The 25,843-nt window shown below is 44.1% G+C and overlaps 1 protein-coding gene across 1 annotated transcript in view; it reads left to right on the top strand.

Moving 5' to 3' along the window:
* The window catches only part of CCDC178 (coiled-coil domain containing 178), a 357,941-nt gene that overhangs the window by 87,046 nt on the left and 245,052 nt on the right, over window positions 1-25,843 (top strand). The window contains 2 exon segments of the mRNA XM_073331282.1: window positions 8,813-8,996; window positions 23,513-23,575. Coding sequence (XP_073187383.1) covers window positions 8,813-8,996; window positions 23,513-23,575 — 247 coding nt within the window.

A 25,843-nucleotide genomic window follows, 5' to 3' on the forward strand; every position in this document is an offset into this window, starting at 1 on the left:
GATATAGCATCAGCACATTCAGCACTGTTACACATGCCAACAAACATATCTGCCTATCCTTTTTTTAGCGAGGAGGAGGACAATGAGGAGTAAGATGTTTATTCTTCACACCTCTCTTCACTGATCTAGGGAATCATCAGACTAGATCGGCAGAAACAGCCAGGACACTGTTCCAGGGTTGGCACCCAGAGGTGGTATAGACATCCATGGATGCCACCACCATTACCATTCCTACCACAGTGGCCATATTGGGATGGAATATAGGCAACATTATTCCAAGCCTCCCAGCACCTCAAGGGAAAGACAGAGACGTTCCCCATCAGTGTCAGAGATGGGACCCCGTGAGTCCCCGAGGAGACTTTTTGAGGAAATAGAGGAGGCTGTAGATCAGGAAGCCACACCTGCAACTAACACCTCCTCCTCTCCAGACAAGACTATCATGCCTCCACCACCTACAACAGGAGACCATTTTAAACAATCTTAGGAGCTGTTTAAATGAATCGCAGACACTCTCCAAATCTCTCTGGAAGAAGTTGCTGAGTCCCATCACAAGTTGTTGGACATATTACACACACCAGCCTCCTCCAAAATTGCCTTTCCCATAAATGAGGCACTCATGGATGCTGCCAACACCATCTGGCAGACTCCCACAATAATCCCCCCTACTTGTAAAAGGGCTGAGAAGAAGTATTACATCCCATCAAAGGGTCTAGAATTTCTATTTTCACACCCCCAGCCAAACTCATTGGTGATAAAGATAGTCAATGAACAGGGCAGGCAACACCGTTCGAGGATCACCCCGTATCATAAAGAATGGAAAAGATTGGATCTTTTTGGTGACAAGGCCTATTTGTCAGTGACATTGCAGTTCAGGATAGCCAACTATGAAGCTTTGAGGGTGAAATACAATCACACAAATTACTCCAAACTTTCTGAATTTAGTGACTTCATCCCTGAAGAGAAGAGGGAGCAATTTAGGTCAGTCATCTCCTGGCAAGAACAGCTCTGCAGGCATCCTTAGACTCAGCAGACATGGCGGTGCAAGATCCATCACAACTGCCGTAGTGATGTGACAAGCCTCCTGTCTCCACTTGTCTGGATTCCCAAAGGAGATGCAATCCACTGTAGAGGATCTCTCCTTGGACGATCCAAAATTATTTGCAGGTAAGACTGAGTCCCTGCATACATTGAAAGACTCTAGAGCGACATTTCGGTCTTTAGACATGTACACACCTGCACAAAAACAAGGCAGATATTATCCATCACAATGCTCAAGACCAGCAACTTACATACAGTCACAGAGGCAGTATGATACCCAGAGATGGAGGCAAAGACCCACAGGATGTAGGCCACTCCCATCTCAACCTTCTAACATCACCACAATGTGGATCAAAACATCAAATTTGAGGGTTTGGTCGAAGTCCTGAGAGACTTCATCCAATTCCAGTTGCTGAAATCACTTTCTAACGCCATCCCTTTACAGACCATTTGACACCATTCTACCCAGCATGGTGAATTATTGCTTTGGAGAAATGGGTGCTGGAAATTGTCCCCGCCGGTTATTCCATCCAGTTCACCTCCATTCTCCCTCTCTCCCTGTCCTTCTTCAGGGATCCCTTTCATGAGCACCTTCTGAGACAGGAAGTAGACCATCTCCTACAGTTAGGTGCAGTATAACCAGTATCGTACAACACAGAGTGAAAGGCTTTTATTCTTATTATTTCTTAACCCAGAAAAAGACCAGGTTTGGAGGCCCATTCTTGACTTGAGAAACCTAAACAGATTAGTCAAAACACAATGATTCAGGATGGTTACTTTAGCAACAATAATCCCAGCACTGGGATGAGGGGACTGTTTTTTGGTCCTTGACCTGCCAGATGCATACTTTCATGTCGCCGTACATCCATCACAGAGGAGGTTTCTCCAATTTGTTTTGGGACAAAATCACTATCAGTACAAGGTATACTGCCCTTTGGCCTCTCCACGGCCCCCTTAGTCTTTTCCAAAGTTCTAGCAGTGGCCGTGGCCCCCCTCCACAAACAAAGGGTCATGATATACCCATATTTAGATGACTGTCTACTTAAGACCCCCACTCGTGAAGAAGCTATCAGAGACACTCAAAAGCTAATGTCACTCTTTTTGCAAAACTTGGTCTCCAAATAACATTCAAAAGTCAGTGGTGACACCAGTAAAAGAACTAGAATTCATTTGGGCTCACCTAAACTCACTGGAGGCGAAAGCTTCACTTCTGCCACACAGATTTGCCATGCTAGTGAATCTGATCAACACTAAGGTGAACAGTCCACAAACATCTGCCAGGACTTGCCTCCGACTATTAGGCCACATGGCAGCAACCACCTATGTCATGAAACGTGCCAGACTATGCATGCGCTGCCTACAAGGGTGATTGAGGACAGTGTAGATCCCATACAAACAGTCTTAGCAAGCCTCTCGTACGGTAGAACCAATGAATTATGAACACCTCGGGGATGGAGGTTGTTCATAACTCTGAAATGTTCATAATTGAACAAAACGTTATGATTGTTCTTTCAAAAGTTTACAATTGAACATTGATTTAATACAGCTTTGAAATTTTGCTATGCAGAAGAAAAATGCTGCTTTTAGCCATCTTAATTTAAATAAACAAGTACAGAAAGTTTCCTTACCTTGTCAAATCTTTTTTTTAAACTTTCCCTTTATTTTTAGTAGTTTACATTTAACACAATACTGTACTGTATTTTCCTTTTTTTTTTGGTCTCTGCTGCTGCCTGATTGTGTACTTCCCATTCCAAATGAGGTGTGTGGTTGACCATTCAGTTTGTAACTCTGAGGTTCTACTGTACCACGAAAGATCAGGGACTTGCTACAGTGAGGGACCCATTCACACAACATGTGTACAGGGGTCCCATTTCTACAGATTCCCTCTGCAATGATAATCACAATGGATGCCTCCTTAGTGGCTGGGGCCCTCATCTAAACAACCTCCCAGTACAGGGCAGAAGGGGTCTCCTCCGGAATCAGCACTGCACATAAGCGTACTAGACCATTATCAGAAACAAAACCATACAGATCCTAATGGACGACTTTGCTTGCATGTTCTGTATAAACAAACAGGGAAAAGCGAGGTCACACTTCCTCGGCACCGAGACATTAAGTCTGTGGAACTGGTGCATCCATCACAATATCAGCCTCCTATCTACTGGGATGTCAGAACACCACAGTGGACATGTTAAGCAGAAAATTCTCCCGCGATCACAAGTGGGAAATAAATACCTTGGTGATCTAGGACGTATTCCGACAATGGAGATTCTCCACCATAGACCTATTTGCCATGAGTCAGAACAGTAAATGTCCAACAGTTTGCTCCAGAGCGGGGTTGGGGCCAGGATCTATGGGCAACGCCTTCCTCGTCAAATGAGATTCACCTCTCCTTTACACTTTCCCTACTATCCCGTTGTTGTCCAGGATCATACAAAAGATCAACAATAACTGATTCAGGGTCATCTTGATAGCCCCCAGATGGCCCAGGGAAACTTCATTCCCATACCAGCAGCAGTGGCATGTCCACCACATCTTTTCCCACTTCTTCCACATCTCGTGCCACAAGATGCATGCCAAATCTTGCACCCGGACCTGGAGATACTCCGCCCGAGAGCATGGTTCCTCCATGGTTCCAAGGTGAGGATATGACCTGCTCAGAAGAGGTGAAGGATATCTTGCTAAACAGCAGGCGGTCGACTACACGCTCAACCTACTTCCACAAATGGAAGAGACACGGTGCCAGAACAAACAAATCAGGCCACCGCTTCTGCTCTATCACTAGTCCTGGACTGTATACTTTAACTAAAAAAATCGGGTCTTTTACTGAGCTCACTCAGAGTACACCTTGCAGCTATCACAACCTTCCACCATAAAGTGGATGGGTTTTCAGTCTTTACCCATTCATTTACAAAACAATTCTTATGAGGTGTCCGGAGCTTCTGTCCTGAACTCAGAATCCCAACGCATCCATGGGAACTTAAATTAATACTTCGTTCTCTTACCAGACTTATGTTTGAAACCTTGGCTGCATGTTTACTATTACACTTCCAATGAAAGTAGCCTTCCCTGTTGCCACCACATCCACAAGACGCGTAGAACTTGGGGCCCTCATGGCATACCCCTCATATATGATCTTTTTCAAGAACAAAGTCACTGTAAGACCACATCATACATTTCTACCTAGAATACCCTCTTTGTTCCACCTCAAGCAACCCATCCATCTTCCCACATTCTTCCCTAAACCCCATAAGAACAGGCAAGAAGTGGCACTCCATACCTGAGATGGAGGACACTAGCCTTTTATCTCGAATGGACTAAACCATTCAGGAAGGCACCAAAACTATTTCTCTCGAATATAGAGAGATCTAAAGGAGAAGCTATATCTAAGCAGAGACTTTGCAAATGGATTTCAGAGTGCATTCATCTCTGCTACTGCCAACATGAACTGTAAACTCCCCTCCCCCAGGTTAGAACACATTCTACCAGGTGACTCTCCACATCGATAGCCTTCCTTAATAATGTGCCTGTGGCAGAGTGGACTAGGTCGAGAGGCCCCCTGCTGGAGGCCTCGTGGCCCTGATTCACCCTGCCTCATGCTAGTGCAGAGAGAAGTCCTCCAGACAGTGTAGAGTGGTTGCAGAGGAGCAGCAAATCAGAGGGGCTGATGGAGCAGTCTGGGGCCAGAAGGGCCCTATATAAGACAAACAGCAGAGCAGAGAAATTCAGTTGCTGTATGGAGTTCAAGGAGTGAAGACTGGGAGACTGGCTGGCTGAAAGAGCAGCGGTACATCGGACAGCTCACTGTGGAGAGCTCACTGCAGACACGACTGAAGCCCAGGGAAGGCTGCTGAAGACTGGGTGCCTGGTTGGTGGGAAGAGCAGCAGGACCAGCGGAAGGTCAGTGCGGGCAGGCTGAAGCCCAGGGGGACTGAGCACAGAACCTGGCCAGGCCAGTGGTGGTACCAAGATGGGCCCCACCGGTCGGTTGAAGACTGAGCCCAGGGAGGCCTGCTGAAACACCACCAGCTGTGGGTACTGAGATGGGCCCCGTCTGGGTGGTTCAAGAAGGCAGTGCTTCTGGGAGAACCTTAGAGCTATGGCCCCATATCAGATAAGAACTTGGACTATATACCCCTGTAGCAGGGTGGTAACCCCGCTCCTGCCAGAAGGGGATAAAGCAGCCCCTGAGAGGGCTGCAGCGAGGAAAGCTGGGTTAATTGGGAAAGCTGTAGCCAGTGTAATCAGGGCCCAGCTGACCCTTATAAGAGGGCGGTGGGCTAGAAGGACTCAGACTCTCTCTCTGGCTCTAGAGAGGGAAGGACCTGGCTGCCTGGGAAGCTGAGAAGGGTACCTAGGGTGGAGCAGTGCTGGGGAAGGGCAGAGGGAGCTGGGAGCTCCAGCCTAGCAAAACCCCAGGCTGCAGGCCGAGTTAGGGGCCCACAAAGGGTACTGGGGCTGCAGAGGGGCAGCCCCGAGATAGGCAAGGGCAGCAGGTCCAAACCCCACCTTGCCAATGATGAGTGGCCTTTACAGACTGCAGTCAGCCCCAGTGAGTGGGAGCTAGATAGTGACTAGCAGTAGCCACTGAGGCGAGGTGGGGATAGGGGGTTGGGGGTTCTCCTGAGTGGAGAGACCCAGACTGTGGGTTGCTACGGTGGGCAGAACCCCTGGGTAAAGGGCACTGGGGGCCGGGAGGGACACGGGGGCAAGCAGCAGGTGAGACATCAGCCAGCAGAGGGCGCTCCAGGGCTGGAAAGGACTAATTCCCTGGACAACTAGCAGAAGGTGCCACGCCAGTGAGACGTCGCCCCGCCACAACCCTGGAAGCGGGGAACAGTGTATGCAGCTCGGCCGGAGTGCTGAGTTGCTGAAGACCCTCCAAGAGAACCATCAGCCAGGGAGGAGGGGGGTGCTCGCGAGAGGCAAGTGCCACCCCAATATAAGAACTAAAACCAAAAACAGGCTCACACCCACCCAACCAAAGAGGGCCGCGCATGAGAGGCAGGTGCCGCCCTGAAAAAGACTGTGATTGTAGGTATATCAGCCAGAGAAAAGGGGATGCTCGCAAGAGGTGGGTGCTAACTCTGTTACAGTGGCTATTACAGACATATGTAGAGCAGCCACTTGGGCATCAGACCACACATTCATTCAGCACTATGCAATCAAGCAAGACTCGACATCAGACACTTTATTAGGACTCATGGTCCTATCATCAATCTCAGATCCAACTCCAAAGCCACCTTCTTTCCACTGAGGGACACACCTCTACAGTCACCTGAAGTGGAGCACCCACAGGGACATCACTCGTAGAAGAAGAGAAAGTTACTCACCTTGTGCAGTAACTAAGGTTCTTCAAGATGGGTGTCCCAGTGGGTGCTCCACTGCCCACTGTCCTCCCCTCTACTTCAGAGTTCTCGCAAGATCCTCTGCAGTAGAGAAAAGAAAAGGAGTACTTGTGGTACCTTAGAGACTAACCAGTTTAAGTCAGGAAAACTTAAACACTGAAGTGTTAGGTGAACAGGAGTGGCAAACAAGTTTCAGACGGAGTGAGAGAGGATTTTTTTCTAGGTATAGTTCTACTCTCAGTACTGTGATGGCCAGTTATGGAACAGTGGTTGTGATTTGCAGTAGACATGTCATGTTTTCTTGCTGGAAACCAGAAGGAATTTCCTCTGTATTAAATGTAACTGGTGGCTTTGCTGGAAGAAAAGATTTTGGTCTGGAAGGGCAAGTACATTCACTACAGAGCATCAGAGAGGCTGAGGAGTTGTTAGACAATCTGATTTAGGAAACATCACCCCCACAGATTCAAGAAAGGAAGGAACTGGCCACCAAGGAACCTGAGAGAGTGGCAACTAGAGAGGAGTCTTGGCAGTTGTAATCATCAGAGGCAAGAGGACTAGGTGGTAGTCTACATTGTTGGAGATAAAAGAGGATGGGAAGACTGTGACCATCAAACAGGAGAGAACCTAGAGGAATTCCATACAGCTAGAAGTATCCAATCATTATCATGTTCTCAGCATGGAAACTGCAGAAAATATCTCTGAAGTTCCAGCTTGTCTAATTGAAGAGAAAGCTGTCTGGAACATACCTGTGGGTGGCTACTCAGCCCAACATGTAAGATAATCAAGCATGCCCACAAAGAGATCTGTGGCTGTCCAAGGAAGACAGATGGTTCTTGCTTTTGATTTTATATTAAAAAGAAAGACTATTCTCTAAGGAGCAGGTAGACAATAGGATAATGTGGTTATCTTCCTGGAGCCAAGAATGAGACATCATTCTAAGATTGGAGAGGCTTTTCATGTTGATGGGCAAGAATACGTTGGTGACGGTGCATATTGGCACTAATGACTTCAGGGAGCTTGAAAGGATGTTGAAGGAGAAAAATGTTCATATAATCTTCTCAGCGATTTTTCCTGAACTGTGAGCAAAGGAAGACAAAAAACAGAAGTTTCTGGAACTGAACCACTGGCTAGGTACTGTGGTTCTTTGAGATGTGCTGTCCACACATATTCCATGGCCTGCCCTCCTTCCCTGCTACTGTGGTGTCTTATAACATGTGGATTCTGTATTGATGAAGGAACTGAGTGTGGTTGGGCTTGGTCCACCCCTTTATGCCCTTGCTACAGGTCATGAGTACACTCAGCACATACGTGTCTCCAACAGTCACTATTGGTCCAGATATTCTGATCTCAAATTTGTGGGGCGCATGATCACCAAGAGTGGAATATGAATGGACAACACATGAAGAACCACACTTACTGTAAGGTAAATTACTGTTTCTTGTTTTTAGCTCTAGTAAAGTCTGTATTTATGGAACCTATTATTGAGAGTGTCAGTCTTGCCTCTAATTGTACTAGGGGTATGGTCGCTTCTGGACTGAGTCAGAAGTTTGTAGATTTAAACATGCAGAGCTACAGTATGTTCCTCTATAGGGTATATACAGTATCTTTCTTAGATGATAAAAGTTTGACATTTTGGTTCAGCTGATGCTGCCTTTGGTTGCTCAGTGGAAGGTTCCTCATTAATCCCACTTTTCTGTTAAGAGACAGTTAAAAAGTTTTAAGTTATACCAATGTAGACCATATTTCATTAGTCAAAGGAAAATAAAATGTTTACATATCCATCCTATTTCTTTGATTTGATTGGTTCTGGTCTGCGCCAGTGGGTCTGATTTAGTCTAACTAATAGTATTTCAGGTTCACTTTAACTAAACTTGTTCCTTGTTAATGTTTTTTCTTGTACACTGTCACCCAAGTATTGCTGAAGGAGGGAAAGCCACAGGGAACTGGATCCATCAGCTGTATGACTGCTTTGCGTCAATGGATTGGTGCTAAGTAGCCTGTGTGCGGCCCAAGATCTGGTCCATTATCATGAGGAAGCTGAATTAAGATTGTGTGGGCAGTCTTAACTTTGGCATTTGCTGACTTGAGTACTTTATTATGCAACTTTCTTTTAATGCAGTTTTTTGCTTATCTATATTATAGGGGTAGATTGTATTGCTTTCTGGATATCTGTTGTATAAATATATGACTTCCTGAAATCAATAGACTATCAGGGCATATTTTGCAGCAAAATGGAAGTATGCATTTGAAAGATGTACCTGGTATATTCAGCATCAACTAAGTGGTTAATAAAATACTGACTTTAGTTTGTAAGTAAAATTTTAAATGTTTTACTTATTCAACAGTGATTGTTTTCTTTAATTTTCTAGTTTTGCAAGCACGCATCTCTTTTAAGATAATTTCAAGGTTTTGTTTTATTTTAACAGTTCAAGAAAAAAAATAGCATATCAGTCAGAACTGCAGATTATATGCAAAAACACCCGTAAGATTGAAGAGCAAATAAGAAAAGTGAATAAAGAGCTATATAATATTGAAATTGCTTATGGTGAAGGAAAAATAAAACTGGAGGAATTAGAAGAAAAAATCATTCGAGAAAAAATCCGGTACAAGGTTGTATATGACATTATTTTATTTAAATGCATTTTTTTAAATGTGGAAAAATTGGATAGAAGAGAATGCTATTTGTAACAGATTCCTGATTTAATTAATTTCTTCAGATGTGGCCGTGTTATAGGCAGAGTTGGCAGCAATTCCTATAGTAAAGTTTGACTAACACTTTTCATTCAAGACCATTTTTTCAGTTGCTTATAACTTTTCAGACTTTAACTTTATGGGCTGCAATGTTCCATGCCAGGCGGCTGCCTGAGTCTGGAGTTTTTTGCAACGTTTCAGCAAGGGTGGTACATCTGTTACCAGGAATGAGGTTAGGGAAAAATTCCATTGTTTTGCCAATGTTAAAATAATACAGCAATTTCATTGAGAAATTCTAGAACCTCCATCCTTTGGAATAGAGATTTGACATTTACAAGGAGGTTGCTCTGGCCTTTTGCTGTTCCTGTGAAAATCCACCCACATTTGGCTGAATTACAAGCCACTGAAAATTGCCATTTGCACATTTTTTGGAGGCTGACAGTAAAAGCAGACCCCCGCAGAGCTCAGTGCGAATAACAAGGGGCATGTTCCACTCCTGCAGAACTCACTCTGCACTCTAGCATGGGGCAGTATAGGGTGCTTCAGAGCTGGAGCACCCATGGAGAAAAATTATCATGTGCTCAGCACCCACCAGCAACCAAGCTCCCCCCGCAACTCCTCTCCTCCACTGGCGGCCCACTGATCACTCCTCCCCCTCTCCCAGTGCCTTCCGAGTCCCACCCACCACTCACAGCCATTTCGCAGTGTGCAGGTTGGCTCTGGGAGGGAGGGGGAAGAGCGGAACGAGGTGTGCTCGGGAGAGGGGGCGGGAAGAGGTGGGGGGGGTGGAGCACCCCCTCGGGTAGAGGGGAAGTCGGTGCCTATGTGGGGCAGAGTGGAGGCTGCTGTGGCACCAGGCACAGAACTGAGAGCAGTGAAACTCTTATGTTTTCAGTGCTCTGCTGGCACCTAGGCAACATAAAGGACATTGATGTAGCCTGACTGGAATGCAGACAGATGAGTAGCAAAATGGGAGGGAGAGACAAATACAGACTGTCACAAGATTACAAAGCTAGATGTGGGGATAGGAACAGAAGGGGAACAAGACAGGATGCTTGATGGGGAAGGGACAGAAACAGAAGGGGAAAAGGTGTAATAGGGAAAGAACATGGTGGACAGACACAGATGGATACAAGGGCAGAAAACGTCAGGCTAGAGGGGACAGGAGCAGAAGGGTCTAACTACTAGAACACATTTCTGTCCAGAACTCAGAGCAGAATTCAGGATTCCTGAGTTTCAACAGTTACGTTGCCAGCATATATTATTGAAACATGCTGGAAAGGTTGTCTCTCATCCCCCTTTTAGTGATTGGTCCACAGAGAGGATACCATAGGTCCATACCTATGTCAACACCCTTCCTCAAGGTGATCTTCACAAACAGGGTTTCAAGTACTATCTTTCTGCCAATGACTCCCAAATCTATGTCTCCACTTCTGAATTGTCCTCCCTCTATTCAACCCTGTATTTCAGTGTGACTGTGTAACCATCTTCTCCTGGATATTTTACCATTCATTAAAATTTAACATAGTTACAGCTGAATTCCTCAGTTTTCATCTCATCTGTTTCTACCCCCCCCCCCTTTTTCTGTCACTATTGACATTACTATCCTTGTCACACAGGCACACAACTAGGTTTCATTTTGACTCATCACTCTTGCCATACATATGCAAACTGTTCCAAATCTTGCTGCTGCTTCTTCCATAATATTTTTAAGATCCTCTCTTTTCTCTATGACGTAGCTAAAACTTTTACTCTTGTTCTTTTTGTTGTTTTTATATGTACATACTAGATATTAAATGTATTGCCAGACAGTGCTCAGAAACAGATAATGTCCTTTCTCAACTGCAGTGACTGAAGTAACCATTAAGGATAAGTTCTTCATGTATTATTATAGCTACTCACCTGTGACTAGTGTAAGATGCAATTAGTACTTGTCCCGCCTAATCTTTTTTTTTTCAGTTTATCATGTACAGAGGTATCATTATATTTCCTGAATTAGGACAATATCCACTTTCTTAAGAAATGAGAGAAGATTCTTACATTTTATGGAATGAACAATGTCCTTAATAGTGCATGTACAGAATATTAAAGAATGCAGAAGCGCTGAGTTGTGAGGATGTACTTTGCCTAATGTTTTGTTCTGAAGAAATTTGTGACTAAATAGTCTTTTCTGCATTTAATGTAACTTCCTAGGATATCCTCTGCCAATAAATTATTGGTATTCTGGCTGTTGTCAGATGAGTAATTAAATGAAACTTCCAAATTTAACTATTTTCTTAAACAAATTAAAACCATATACGATATCCTGCTGAGGAAAAAGTAAGTAGACTGATAGTTAAATTGCCACAAGTAAATAGAGAACAAAGGTGCAGTTATTTAAAATTATCACAAAGCAAATATTCTCAACTATACAATAATACTCTTATTCCCAGCTGATTTAAAACGATAAAATAACAGATAGCACTCTCCCTCCCCCCAGTACTCTTCTATTTCTAGGAAAGCTGATAAAGCTCTATAAAACTTGCTTATTGTATTTAACATTAAATGTAATCTTTGCAAAATCTGAATTATGTCATTTGAACCTTGTGAATTGGTTGTCATTAATTAGTAAGGGAAGGTGTGCCCTTGACAAAGAGTTGGAACTTGAATTTATCTTTGTTTAAAAGTCTTAAGTACTTATCCTGCAAAGACTCATCAATATGCTTTTCTTTGTTCACTGTCAGTTGAACTCAGAGAAATCATAGTGCATAATGTTAAACAAGTGTGTAAATCTTTTGCAGGGTCAGTGCCTTAGTAAGTTAGAAGAGTCAGTAGTTTGGAATATGAGGACCCCGAGAAACGAAAATGATATTGAGAGTGTTCAGGGTTCCCTTTATATAAAAAGGATATAAATGGTATTGCGGATAGGTCCCTTAAGCTAGTACATACCCTGGCCTGTATTTAACATGTAGACAGCTCTCAGGCAGGAACAATCAAGAGTAGATATTTATATGTATGTATGTAAAATTATATTTCCAGTTACCAGACCATTGTATACCATTATAACTGCATGCTATGGGATGCCATGAACTCCATTTTAGGCTCCTTACCAGAGAAGGAAAAAGGAGCTTCCTGAAATGCTGTTCATGAAGGGTTGAAAACTAGTGAAGTGCTCACTGAGAGCAATATGTGATATTTTGGAGGCTACCCTTTGAACTTTGGCCATGGTATAGCCTTAAGAAGATATTTATGAGTAAGGTCCTCTGACCTCACTCCTGAGTCACAAAATAACATCAAAGACCTTCCTTTCAAAGGCGTTAGCTTTTTACTGCCAAGACTGATGATACTTTGGAAAAGATTAAAACCACTAAGTTTATTACTCAATCCTTAGGGCTCACTCAGTCCATGTCCTCTTCAGGAAGGAGAAAGTCATGTCCAGCATTTTACCTTAAAGGCAGAAGGGCTTCTCTGAAGAAAGATACTGCCTGAGAGACAGTGCCAGAGAGTCTTCCTTAATTAAGCCAGATTCCGGTGAAAGATCTCAATTAAGAAGCAGAATTCCACACCATTAGTTTGCTTGGTATATGGCATCACTCCAAGTAGCAGTTTTGAAAGGAGAGTTGAGAACTGCACACTATTGACACTATCCTTTGGATCTTGTCTCTCCTCTTACAGTGCCTGATGCAGAGCTACCTGTGATTGTTGGGTATTAGACACTGTCTATGACAGTTATTCCATCCAATTTTTTACAAGCCCACCTCACTTTCCTTCCTCTCCTCCCTGCCTTTTCAGGGACCAATCTCATTAGAAAGTCCTATTTGAGGAAATCAGTTCTCTCCTACAATAGATAGCCAAAAAGGAGGTTTCACAAGAACACTGGAGAAAGAACACTATTTTAGCTATTTCCTGATCCCCAAGAAGAGGGGTGGGCAAACTTTTTGGCCCAAGGGCCACATCTGAGTATGGAAATTGTATGGTGGGCCATGATTGCTCACGAAATTGGGGCTGAGGTGCGGGAGGGGGTGAGGGCTCTGGCTGGGAGTGTGAGCTCTGGGGTGGGGTCAGAAATGAGGCGTTTAGGGTGCAGGAGATGGCTCTGGGCTGGGGTAGGGAGGGTGGGGTGCAGGAGGGGGGTGAGGACTCCACCTGGGGGTGTGGGCTCTGGGGTGAGGCTGGTGATGAGGGGTTTGGGGTGTAGGAGGGTGCTCTGGGCTGGGACCAAGGGGTTCAGAGGGTGGGAGGGGCATCAGGGCTGGGGCATGGGATTGGGGCACGGGGGCAGGGTGAGGGCTCCGGCTGGGGGTGCAGGCTCTGGGGTGGGGCTGGGGATGAGGGGTTTGGGGGTGCAGGAGGGTGCTCCGGGTTGGGACTGAGGGGTTTGAAGGGCGGGATGGGTCTCGGGGCAGGGGATTGGGGCAGGGGTGGTGGTGAAGGCTCTGGGCGGCACTTTCCTCAAGCAACTCTCAGAAGCAGCAGCATGTCCTCCCTCCAGCTGCTATGCGGAGGTGTGGCCAAGCGGCTTTGCTGCACGCTGCCCCATCCACAGATGCCACCCCTGCCACTCCCATTGGCTGCAGTTCCTTAGAACGGGGTGCTTAGGGTTGGGGCAGCGTGCGGAGTGGAGCCCCCTGGCTGCCCCTACGTGAAGGAGCCAGAGGAGGGACATGCTGCTGTTTCCGGGAGCAGCCCCCACCCCTGCTCCCCGGCTGGAGTGCAGGAGTGGGGCAAGCCCCACACCTCGCTCCCCAGTGGGAGCTCAAGGGCCGGATTAAAACAGCTGGCGGGCCGGATGCGGTTTGCCCACCCCAGCCCAAGAAGAATGGCAGTCTGAGACCAATCCTGGCCTTCAGAAACCTCAACAAATTAATGGAAACTTTAAAGTTCAGGGTGCTCACATTAGAGGATTTCATTTCCCTACATCCATATGGCAATCAAAACTGCCCACGACAGGTACCTCAGTTTCTGTGTGGAGATAAAACATTACCAGTTTTAAGTCCTTCCATTCAGCTTGTCCACAGGACCTTACAGTCTTGGTGATAGCTGTAAGTCTCAGACTCCAGGGCATATTCTTTTACCTGTACCTGGATGACTGGCTCATTCAGGCTAGGGTGACCATATTTCCCAAAGAGAAAAGGGGACACCTGCAGCCACTTGTCCATTTGTCCAAGCCTCCCCCGCACCCTGCTGTTGCCAGTTGCTTGACCCCTGCGGGGGCCCACATGCTGGAATGCTGCCCCCCGCCCCAGTCCTGCCTCCCCCCTTCAGGGGGCTGGCATCTTCCTCGCCCGCTACACACCGCATCCCACTTTTTTGACAAAAGTGGGTATTTGTCTTGTTTTGCTCTTGCCAGCTGATCAAGTCAGCAAAAGCAAATGAGACAAATGCCTACTTTTGGAGAAAAGGTCAGGACAGGGCTTAAAAAAGGGACTGTCATGGCCAAAATGGGACATATGGTCACCCTAATTCAGGCCAGTTCTCTGGATCATCCGTTTTCTGTGATTCACTTCATGTGCAACCTCCTACAGTCTCTGGCACTGCTAATTAACTGGTAGAAATCTTCTGTAAGATCTATATTATAGAATCATAGGACGGAAGGAACCTCGAGAGGTCATCTAGTCCAGTCCCCTGCACTCATGGCAGGACTAAGTATTATCTAGAGCATTCCTGACAGGTGTTTGTCTAACCTGCTCATCACTGGAGATTCCACAACTTCCCTAGGCAATTTATTCCCCTACTTAACCAGCCTGACAGGAATTTTTTCCTAATGTCCAACCTAAACCTCCCTTGCTGCAATTTAAGACCATTGTTTCTTGTCCTATCCTCAGAGGTTAAGAAGAACAATTTTCTTCCTCCTCCCTGTAACAATATTTTACATACTTGAAAACTGTTATCATGTCCCCTCTCAGTCTTCTCTTTTCCAGACTAAACAAACCAAATTTTTTCAATCTTCCCTCATAGGTCATGTTTTCTAGACCCTAAATCATTTTTGTTGCTCTTCTCTGGATTTTCTCCGATGTGTGCACATCTTTCCTGAAATGTGGCACCCAGAACTGGACGCAATACTTCAGTTGAGGCCTAATCAGTGCGGAGTAGCGTGGAAGAATTACTTCTTGTGTCTTGCTTACAATAGTCCTGCTAATACATCCCAGAGTGATGTTTGCTTTTTTTGCAACAGTGTTACACTGTTGACTCATATTTAGCTTGTGGTGCACTATGACCCTCCAGATTCCTTTCCACAGTACTCCTTCCTAGGCAGTCATTTCCCATTTTGTATGTGTGCAACTGATCCTTCCTAAGTGGAATACTTTGCATCTGTCCTTATTGCATTATATCCTATTTACTTCAGACCATTTCTCCAGTTTGTCCAGATCATTTTGAATTATAATCCTCTCCTCCAAAGCACTTGCAACCCCTCCCAGCTTGGTATCGTCTGCAAACTTTATAAGTGTACGCTCTATGCTATTATCTAAATCACTGATGAAGATATTGAATGGAACCAGACCCAAAACTGATCCCTAAGGGACCACACTCGTTATGCCCTTCCAGCATAACTGTAAACCACTGATAACTACTCTCTTTGAATGGTTATGTAGGATCACTTTTATCTGAGCAGTTCTAAACTGCTTTCCAGCCAAGGTGTTTCTCTCAGAGGAGATATTCCAAAAGATGTGAGATTTCCTGATAACCCACAATAAAAAAAATAGTAAAAACCATGCAGTTTTTCTTAAACTGATGTCCATATTGACCTTTATCACATCTTTCGCTTTGATTGTGAATGAGACCCTTATAACAATGGGTAGTGTCTGATGGTGTACCTAACATCGACTGTCTACAAAGAAAGATAACTGTATCTCCCCAGCAACCCATCAGAGGGAGAACAGAGACAAAATTTGCTCTTCCTTCCCCTACTGTTACCAGCATCACAATGCCTTCTATTTGGACTGGTGTATACACTGTCAGGACGTCAGAGTACATGCCTTGCTCCTGATAGTCTAGACTCCATATCAGTATATTGGAGTTCAGGGTAAGTGTGGTGTGCCTTCAAGGCCTTCCACCTTCTTTGCAATAGGGTAGGTGCTCACAGAGAATACTGCAACTATGTTCTACATCAACAAGCAAGGTGGAATACGCTTCCAGATCTTAGTAATAGAAGCAAGAAAACTGGCTCTGGTGCATTCCTTATCACATCCACCCAGTAGTCACACACCTAGCAGGGGAGGCGAATGTACAAGCAGATTTACTCAGCAGAAAGTTTCAGGTTCAACAGAAAGGTCCCTGAAATAAACCATAACCGTGGCACTTTTTCCACAAATGTGACCAACCACTAATTGACGTTTTTGCCTTAAGACAGTATACAAAGTGTCACTTGTATTATGCTAGGGGAATCCTCCATTGGGTGGATCTGCTGGGTTTGTCTGTTTTGTGTTGGGGGACCAGAATAAAGCCATCTTTATGGGCTAGAGAATTGGATCCCTTTGTCCATATGCTTATTGTGTCTTAAGTAACATTTAATGCATTAGATTGTTGGGCTAGCATATTTTAAAAAATAAAGTTATTGCATTATATAATCTTTGAAGTACATAGCACCATTGAATTCCTGATTATTAATAGCTATACTCTGTTGGTCTTGTTTTTACATTGGATTGTAATGGACCCTGACTCTCAAAAAGTAATAGTTTGGTGAAAGAGACTCTACCAGTGAATTAAGACTTTGTAGCTGTGTCTGTCTATTTACACACACATAAAATGATTTCTTCTTATATATTTTTGATAGTCGTGCAATTTTTGTATAGTTAGAAATACAATCAAGTAATGAATATAATATTTTAAATTCTGTATGCAGAATATTAAAAAAGTTGAGAACTATATTTTAGTTCTGTGTTTTGCCATTATTATTAACAAATATAAGGAAAGATGTGCATATTAATCTCTTGTAAAAGGAAATGGGCAAGATATGTATGCATTTATTACTGATATTTATCAACCTCAAATGCAAGTTCTCACACATCCATAAATTTACCAGAAATGATTGTTATATACTTTTCCTATTGAAACTTCATTTACAACATTATTGTCAAGATAAAGCAGTTACAGGTAATTTACTAAAAAATTATGTCAGTTAATAGCATTTTCTCTTTAAAAATGTATCTTAACATAAAAAATAATACATTAAAAACACTAATGCATGATGCAGAGTTAAGTTTTTGTGTTGTGATGAAATATGTATTATTTATACTTGATAACTTTAAAAAAAAGTTTTAAAAATTACGTCAAAAATAGGTTGCAAAGACAAGTCCTTGAAAATTAGGAAATACCAATTTTTTAGCTACCCAGGCAATCTTAATTTTTGCTGCTGTGTGTGTGCAGTCTGCATGTTGAATAATGCGGGATCCTGTGTGGGGGGAAAAAAAAAGAGTATGAAATCACACAATTGAAGACTGTATGTTACTACATGTGCATAAGGGAACAGGAGTAAGATTGCATAGGCAATTATAAATCTGGCATTTCCTAATTTTCAAGTGCTTATCTTTGCAACTGAAAGAACTTTCTTTTAATGTATTTTTATATGTAATTTTCTAAAAAAATTTAAAAGGAAAATGGTGAAAACAAATTCTGTTGTGTCCACCTGCAGCAACTCTCCCTTGATACATCTTCAGCATAGTTTAAACACTGAACCTCCAGTGCCATAGCACAGACTCTGTCCACTTGAACTACAGGACTAACTATGTTATTTGGTAGTAGGAGAAATCTGTTCTCTCAAAAGTGGAGATGGGCCACTGACGCTATGTGCTGTGTCTACTGAGCTGTTGGGCGACGCCCGTCTGGCTCTCTCTCTTACCCTTGGGAGGTGAGGGAGTTTCTGCCCCATGTGGCTCCCTGATCCCCCTCAGTTCCTTCTGACCACCCTGGAGTCTGAGCTCTGTGTGATTGTAGTTTCACAACCTCGTATTTTGACTTAGCCTAGTTTATTGTATAGTGTTAGTTAGCAGTTAGATAGTATTAGTTGATAGATAGTGTTCCCCAGTGATGCCCCCACCAGGATTTAAACACTGTGTTTTGTGTAACCGGGCGATCCCCAATAGTGATCCCCCACACATGGCGCTTGCTTTGTCTCAGTGAGGCCCACCTTAAAGAGTGCTGTTTGATTTGTAAGTCATTTAAAAAGTGGATTCAAGTGGCACGGTACCTTCACCTCAAACAGCACCTGCTTGAACAGGCCAGATGGCCTGATCCAGTCCCGAGGCCCTCCTTAGGCTGAAGATCACCCTTGGGCACTGCTGCCTCTCATTCCCGGGTAGGTGCCTTGCCGAAGATGCGGAGGAGCCATTCTCCTTCATCGGTACTGAGGAAGAGGTCTGATAAGACCAGTCAGGACCGCTCCAGGTCACGGGTGACTCCTCTGCCTCCCCTAGGAAAAGTGTGGAATGGTGTGGCTACCTCTGACCCTTCCCCGGTACTGAGTGGGAATGGCAGGAACCCTTTACCACTGACTCTGGTTTTGGTCTTTGGATGTCTGTTGTGTCCTGTACTGACAAGGAAGATGCCAGTACCAACTGTGTCCGTGTCATTGGCATACCAGGCAACAGCAGGCCTCCTCTGCCTTTTGGTCCCAGGCTCACTGTAGGTCCAGGACTTTCCCAGGGCTGCACCACATATGACCCCTGTGATGGAGCGAGCCTCTGAACTGCTGGGTCTGTTGGCACTGCATTCAGATGCTCCCCTTCCCGGGGTGGAGATGGAGCCGGTATCAAAATTGGTGTGGAGGATTTTGGCACCAGGGTCCTCTTTGGCTGTGATGGGTTTGCTCTACTCACTTCTGGATGGCGCCCCTCCTGGAGGTTCTGGGGATTGGCTCAGTCAGGCTGATGCCCCTTCTAGCAGTTACATACATCAGTTTGTCTTCCACAGACACACTCTCCCTCCTCCCTTCTCCCAGGCAGTGCCTGCAGACTTCTCCCTGCCGCCCCCTCTGCTTCCAGTTTCCTGTCCTTTGTAGAAGCCCCACCTGTCCTTCACAGGTGAGCTTCTCTCCAATTAGCTGCCTCCATCCTAAAGCTCCTCTGTTTGCAGCCTAGTTAGTTGATTTGGCCCATCTGGCCTAATTCTACTCTTGCACCCCATCACATTGGAACATCCCATCAGGTCGGCACAGCCACATTCAATTCTGAAAGTGTTCTTACCAACTTTCATGTCAGTGAATTCAGGCACTGCAGTACCACTGTTTCCACCAGGACTGATGCTGCCCGTGGTGTGGAGTGCAACAGCAGCGCGCACAGCATTCCTTTATGCAGCTTTTCCCCCCCTGAAACAAATGGACTACCCTATAAAGCGGGTTAGATCCTACAAGAGGAAGCAATTGGGCTCATAGGTGGTCCAGTTCACCATCTTGCACCACCTTCAGATGCGGCTTAGGATGATTTACTATCCTGCCCTGCATTTTCTGGACAGGTTGGTTTGCCTCCCTCCACCAGTTCTACATTTCTTACACTGGTGGGAATCCCCATGCAATGTATGCCTTCTCTGAGCAAGTCAGTGGTTACCAGCGCTTTCCTTCTGGGTTGGAGGGCACATCTGGATTCGTTGAGGGTACAGAGCCTGTGGTTGAAACAGGAAGCCTCACTCCATATCAGTGTGTTGGAACTTTGGGCCATCCATAATGCAAGTTGTGCCTTCTCAGACTGCATCCGTATCAGATACGCAGTGGTTCACATACTCACTGACAATACCACTGTGATGTACTATGTGAACAAGCAAGGAGGGGCACATTCCAGGTTACTCTGCCTGTAGGCAATCAACCCATGGCAATTTTGCATCGAAGAAGACATCACTCTAGTAGCAGTCTATTTGCCGGGGATGCAAAATTGTCTTGCAGACCATCTCAGCAGGGTTTTCTCTCGGACCCATGAATGGTTCGTGAAGAAGAGCTTCTCTGGATCGTCTATGCAATGTGAGCCATCTCTACAGTCAACCTGTTTGTGATGAGGGAAAACAGGAAATGTCAACTATTCTGCCCTCAAGGGAGCCTCAGTCCAGGCTCCCTCTCTGACGTCTTCCACTGCTGCTGACAGACAGCTCCTCTGTATGCCGTTCCCCCCGCCATTCCGATCATTCCAGAGGTCATCTTCAAGCTCAAGGTGGATTGAGCCAAGGTCATCCTCATTGCTCCAGTGTGGCCAAGACAGTGCTCAATAGTAGGAAGTTCTCCACTAGGATGGCATACTTAACGAAGTGGAAGTGATTCTCAGTTTGGTCCTTGACCCATGTGACCCAACCGACAGTGGCTTCCATCCAGGACGTCTTGGAGTACCTGTTACATCTTCAGAAATTGGGCCTTGCACTCAGTTCGCTGAGAGTGCATTTGGCAGAGATATCAGCATTCCATCCCCTCGTTCAAAGGAAATCGGTTTTTTTCCAGTGCCATGGTGACAAGATTTCCGAAGGGGACTGTCCACTTACATCCTCTAATCCGAGAACTGGTTCCTTTTGTGAGACCTAAACACAAGCGGCTCTAATAGGCCCTCCGTTCAAGCCCCTTGTGTCCTGTCTGCTGCCCCTCCTTTCTCAGAAAATCATGTTCCTGATAGCCATTACTTTGGCCCCGAACGATATGTGAGTTGCAGGCCATCATAGATGAGCTGCCCTACGCTCAGTTCTCCAAGGATAAGGTAACACTGCGACCATACCAAAAAATTTTATCCCAGGGGTTCTCTCCGTCTCATCTGAATCAGGCAGTGTATTTACCTGTGTTTTTCCCTAAGGCTTACTCTTCCCCAGAAGAACAGCACCTTCTTACTGTGGATGTCAAGCAATATCTAGCTTTTTATCTAGGCAGGACTAAACTGTCTTGTGTTTTGCCTTGCCGGTTCATGTCATATGTGGACTGCATGAAGGGGCAAGCGGTCTCTGCACAGACCATCTCTAGATGGATAACATCCTGAGTCAAGGCTGCATATGAGGTGCCTTCAGCTGCACCTCCTCAGTGCATATGGACTCTCTTCTTGACAGCGCAAGCAACATCAATAGCATTCCTCGATGACATTTCCATACTGGACATCTGCAGGGCAGCCACGTGGTCGTCCATACATATGTTTACAGACCACTATGCTATTAGTGCATCCAGAGTGGATGCAGGCCTCGGAAGGATGGTCCTGCGATCCTTATTTGAGTAGACTCCAGGCCCTGCCTCCACATTGGGATACTGCTTGTGAGTCACTAAGTGGAATACTCATCTGAATCTACTCGAAGAAGAAACAGTACTTACTTACTGTAACTGTGGTTCTTTGAGATGTGATACAGACATATATTCCATGACGCACCCTCCTTCCCCTCTGTATCGGAGTCTCCTCTCATCGGCTTTCGGTCCGCAGGAACTGAAGGAGGGTCAGGGTGGCACTGTCTCATGTAGCCAGGGAAGGGGCCACAGCCACAAGGCCTGAGTACCATCCCTCTATGGGTACTGCTAGGCAAAATTTTCTGGCTCCAGTGCTCTGGTTGTGCACACACCTAAGTGGAATACATGTCTGCATCACATCTTGAAGAACCACAGTTGCAGTAAGTAACAGTTTCTTTCTGTCCCAGTGAAGTGTTATATATTCCAGTTTGTTCAGTGTCCTGTATAATAAGTATGCTAGTGGTCTCAGTCCATATCCTGGTGTCCAACTGTTTGTGTCACCAAACTATTATCGTGGTTGCCACAAATTGATAATCTTAACAAAGATGTTGAATCAACCCAAGGATGGAATTACACTTTCATTGTCCAGAACAGGGTTGATTGAGGTTGTGTGCCTTCCATAAGTACAGTGTGAGCAATAGCAAGTAAAGAACTTGATAAGTAAGGAATTTCAGTCTCTAGTACACTTTTCACAAGCACTAAATTAACTTGAAATTGTAAGTTACAGAAAGAAAACAAAAGCCTATATTCTGGTTAAACTACCTGAGATTTTAATTATATCAAGTTATGTTAATCTGCTTTATGTTACAAATCCTAAACTAAAGATATACAATGCATAAATCCCAGTCTTGGGATATAGGCCCCTATTGTAGTGGAAGAGCAGATGAGGAGCCTCAAACGAGAGAGTGCTGGAACAAAGTTCAGATTTGCATACGATTTGTAAACAAGGTAACTTCTGTGGAAAACAATGGAATGCAGAGAAGGCACTGATATATAAAATTACTCATTTGCCATTCATGATCCCTATAGGTAACATATGTTATACCAATAAAATAAAAACCAGCAGGATCCTATTAAAGGGGAAAAGGCAAAATACCACATCTATTGTGAATACAGAAAGAATCATCGTAAGCAGTTAGTTATAGCTATATCATTCCATTCAATCTCATATTTATTCATGCATTCATTCTCACACACACACACAGGTTCTGCAAGGTTGTTACCGTAGTTACCAGCCTTAGAGTTGCTCATGCCAAGCCACTGGCCAGGTGGCCTGGACATGAGGAGGGAGCAGGGCTTTGTCAGATGCACATCTGATGCTCCTGGAAGTTGGTTTGCAGAATCAGACCCCAAAGTTCTCACTTTCTATAGTCCATTTTTATAGGAATTTCTTCCTATGCCAGTCTATGGGAATAGCTTCATCAAGCTGTTGCTGAATCATTCAGCAGATAGCACATTCCTGACGGCTCCGTGCTGCTAGATGTTATCTTGTTCTTTGGTTCTCCCATTCTTGAGGCTGTTGGGTGGATTCCAGTCTGCCCTCCGGGGGTCCTCTGGTTATTTCCACTTGATGCCTTCTTCAGCCGATGGACACTGGATTCTTAGGCTGGCACCTCCCTGATCATTCAGTTATTATCCACACCAAGCATCCATCCACATACATACTCTATCTCTGTTTTAATCACAATTGTTAACACAACAAAAGGGCGGGGAGTCTCTGGGTGCTGTTTCTGTTGTTACAGAGTATTGCTTTGAGTCTCTGTCTGTGTGAATTGCTTTGAGAACAGACTCTGTCTTAGAATGTACTAACGCAATTAGCAGCTGGCAAGTTTCACACATAGAGGGAGAGAAACAGTACCAAAAACCAAGAGACCTCTTAATTAGTAATACCCTGGAATTTAAACTATGGGGAATCAAACTCATTTGTGATTCTAATACAGAACTTCTTTAATCCAACACATATAGGTATTGAGTATATTTAATGATTGCTATTTATAAAAGGTAATTGAACTTACACCTTAGAAAATTCTGTTGCCTTTCTTGTACTTTCTGCTTCATTCGTTTACTTCCTGTGTCTGAATCCGTATTGTCATAGTGCCAAAATAGTAATTTCCTTTCTCTTTATTCATTATTCATTTTATTATACAGTAGATAGGACACAGTTTGAAAGCTGTTTGTCTTTATAATAATGTCAGTATTAAATCGTCATTGCAATTGTTATTTAATTTGCTTTTGTTATACATTATATTGTGGTTGTTAATTTTTTAAATTTTTTTGTTTTAAGAATTTGGAAGAGAACATAAAAAAATTAATTCGAGAGGAAAGAGGAACATGGCAACTGACTCAGGTAAACAAGACATTAACATATTTATTTCATGTATAAACTCCTTTTACATATATTTTTGTTTTAACATTGTAAATTTTTCTGTAATAAAACACTTTTTTTAACCAACCTGGATTGCAGACAAATAGTTCTCTCCCTAGCTGTTGACATATGCTCTTTGGAAAACTGGCAGTATCTGATTATGGATAAACAGTTGGAATTAAAATAATGATATCTAATTTTGGAAACTACTGTGAATTTCTGACTCTTTTTTTTAAAGGCATGGTTATCTTTGTCATAAACCTAACAGGTATTGGTTTGCTTTGCAATAATGATTTTCTTCCTTTTTAGCTTGCTTGTCTAAACCAAAGAGAAGTGGCTTTAGTGATAAAAGTTCCCCATCAGTAAAGAATTGGACTCCTGACATGAATTTCCAATATTTGAATTACCCATTCTCTAGATGTCTTCATTAGGACTAGGAACAGCTTAAATACTTTAATTTCTTCATCTCCTTTAATGTAATACTTTGTTTACAATGTGGTAGCCATGTTGGCCCCAGGATATGAAAGAGATAAGGAAGATGATGTAATATCTATTATTGGACCAGCTTCTGTTGATGAGCTTGGCAAGGTTGTGGGATTGTTTGAAGGCCAGAAGAGGGGGGTTGAGAAAAATTTCTTTCAGGATGTCAAATATGTTTGATGATACCCCATATGGGTTCCAGTTTGGGGTGGTAAGTGACAACTAGAGATGTGCTGTCAGTGATTTTTTTTTTCTGTGTTGAAGCAGCTTTTCTTGCGGTATTTGGGTGACCCTTTCCATGATGTAATCTAGTTGTCTGGTGGAATGTCCTTGTATGGTGACAGCTGTTTTAAGTATGTCTAGGAATCTATGCCTGACTATCTTTTAAGTGCAAATTCTATGCTAACATATTTTTTGTGTGTCTGGGGTGGTTGCTGGATCTGTGGATGAAAGTGTGGTCATCTGAGGGTTTCTTTCATACAGTAATTTGTAGGATTCCACTGCTGAAGCTAATCGTGATGTCCAGGAAGTTGATGTTGGTGTGGCAGTGTTCTAGAGAGAGTTTGATGGAGGAGTGATGGTTGTTGAAGTTGTGGTGGAAATCTATGAGGGAGTTTAAGTTGTCTGTCCAGAGGATAAAAATACCCTTGATGTATCTCAGGTATAATGTTGGTCTCATGGTGCAGTTGTCCAGTAATTTTTCCTTGAGGTGGCCCATGAAAAGGTTGGCTATCCTAGTACTCATGGCTGTTACCATGCTATGGACAAAGTGTTTATTGTTAAATGTGAAATCGTTGTGGTTGAGGATGAAATGGATGCATCTGGCATTGTGTTTTGAGTGGATTTCTGAGCATTTGACATTATCTTGTAGGTATTTGAGGCAGCCAGCGATGCCATCGTGGTGAAGGATGTTGGTGTATAGGGAGGTGACAACCATGATGACAAGGATGGTGTCATGGGGGAGGTTGTTAAAGTTGCAGAGTTTCTGGAAGAAGTTTGTAGTGTCTTGGAAGAAGCTGGCCCTTTGTGTGGTGAGTAGTTTGAGCATGGTTTCTGTGAGTCTTGATATTCCTTCAATAAGATTGCATCTGCCTGGGTTCCCTTGTTTGTGTGTCTTGGGAAGCATGTAGAAGGTCCCTAGGATGGGGTTTTGGGGGTGAGTTTGTAGAGGGTGGTTTTTTTTTCTAGTTGTCTGAGGAAGGATTTGATGGTATTTTAAAATTCCTGTGTGAATTGTGGTGTGTGGTGGTTTTTTTAGTTCTTTGTAGTAGGTGGTGTCAGAGAGTGGTCTGTTGGCTTTGTTGACATAGTCATAACAATTAAAGACTACGATAGTGCCCACATTGTCTGCTGGTTTGATCACTATCTAGTGGTTGGATTTCAGGGTCTGTATTGCCGTCCTCTTAGTGGTAGAGATTGTGGTGGATATAATGTTCATTGAGCATTTTACAGTTGATTTTTTCCTGAAGCAGTCAATGTAATGATCCAGTCTATGGTTTCATCCTCTGCACAATGTCCAGTCAGATAATACTTTTTTCTTATGGCTGTCCATGGGGAGGTGATAGTTGTGGGTGGTGTTTTCTTTTCTGTGAGATGAAATTGATGGAGGAATTCTTCTAGTTCTCTACATGATCATATGTTACCAGGTTCTGTGGAGGGGCAGAATTTCAGTCCCTTGGAGAGTACAGATGCTTCATTTTTGGTTAAGAGTAGTCTTGATAGGTTAATGATTTTGGGGTATCACGTAGTGTTCATGTGCTGGGTCATGGT

This window comes from Lepidochelys kempii, chromosome 2 (genome assembly GCF_965140265.1).
Source record: "Lepidochelys kempii isolate rLepKem1 chromosome 2, rLepKem1.hap2, whole genome shotgun sequence".
Lineage (NCBI taxonomy): Eukaryota > Metazoa > Chordata > Testudines > Cheloniidae > Lepidochelys > Lepidochelys kempii.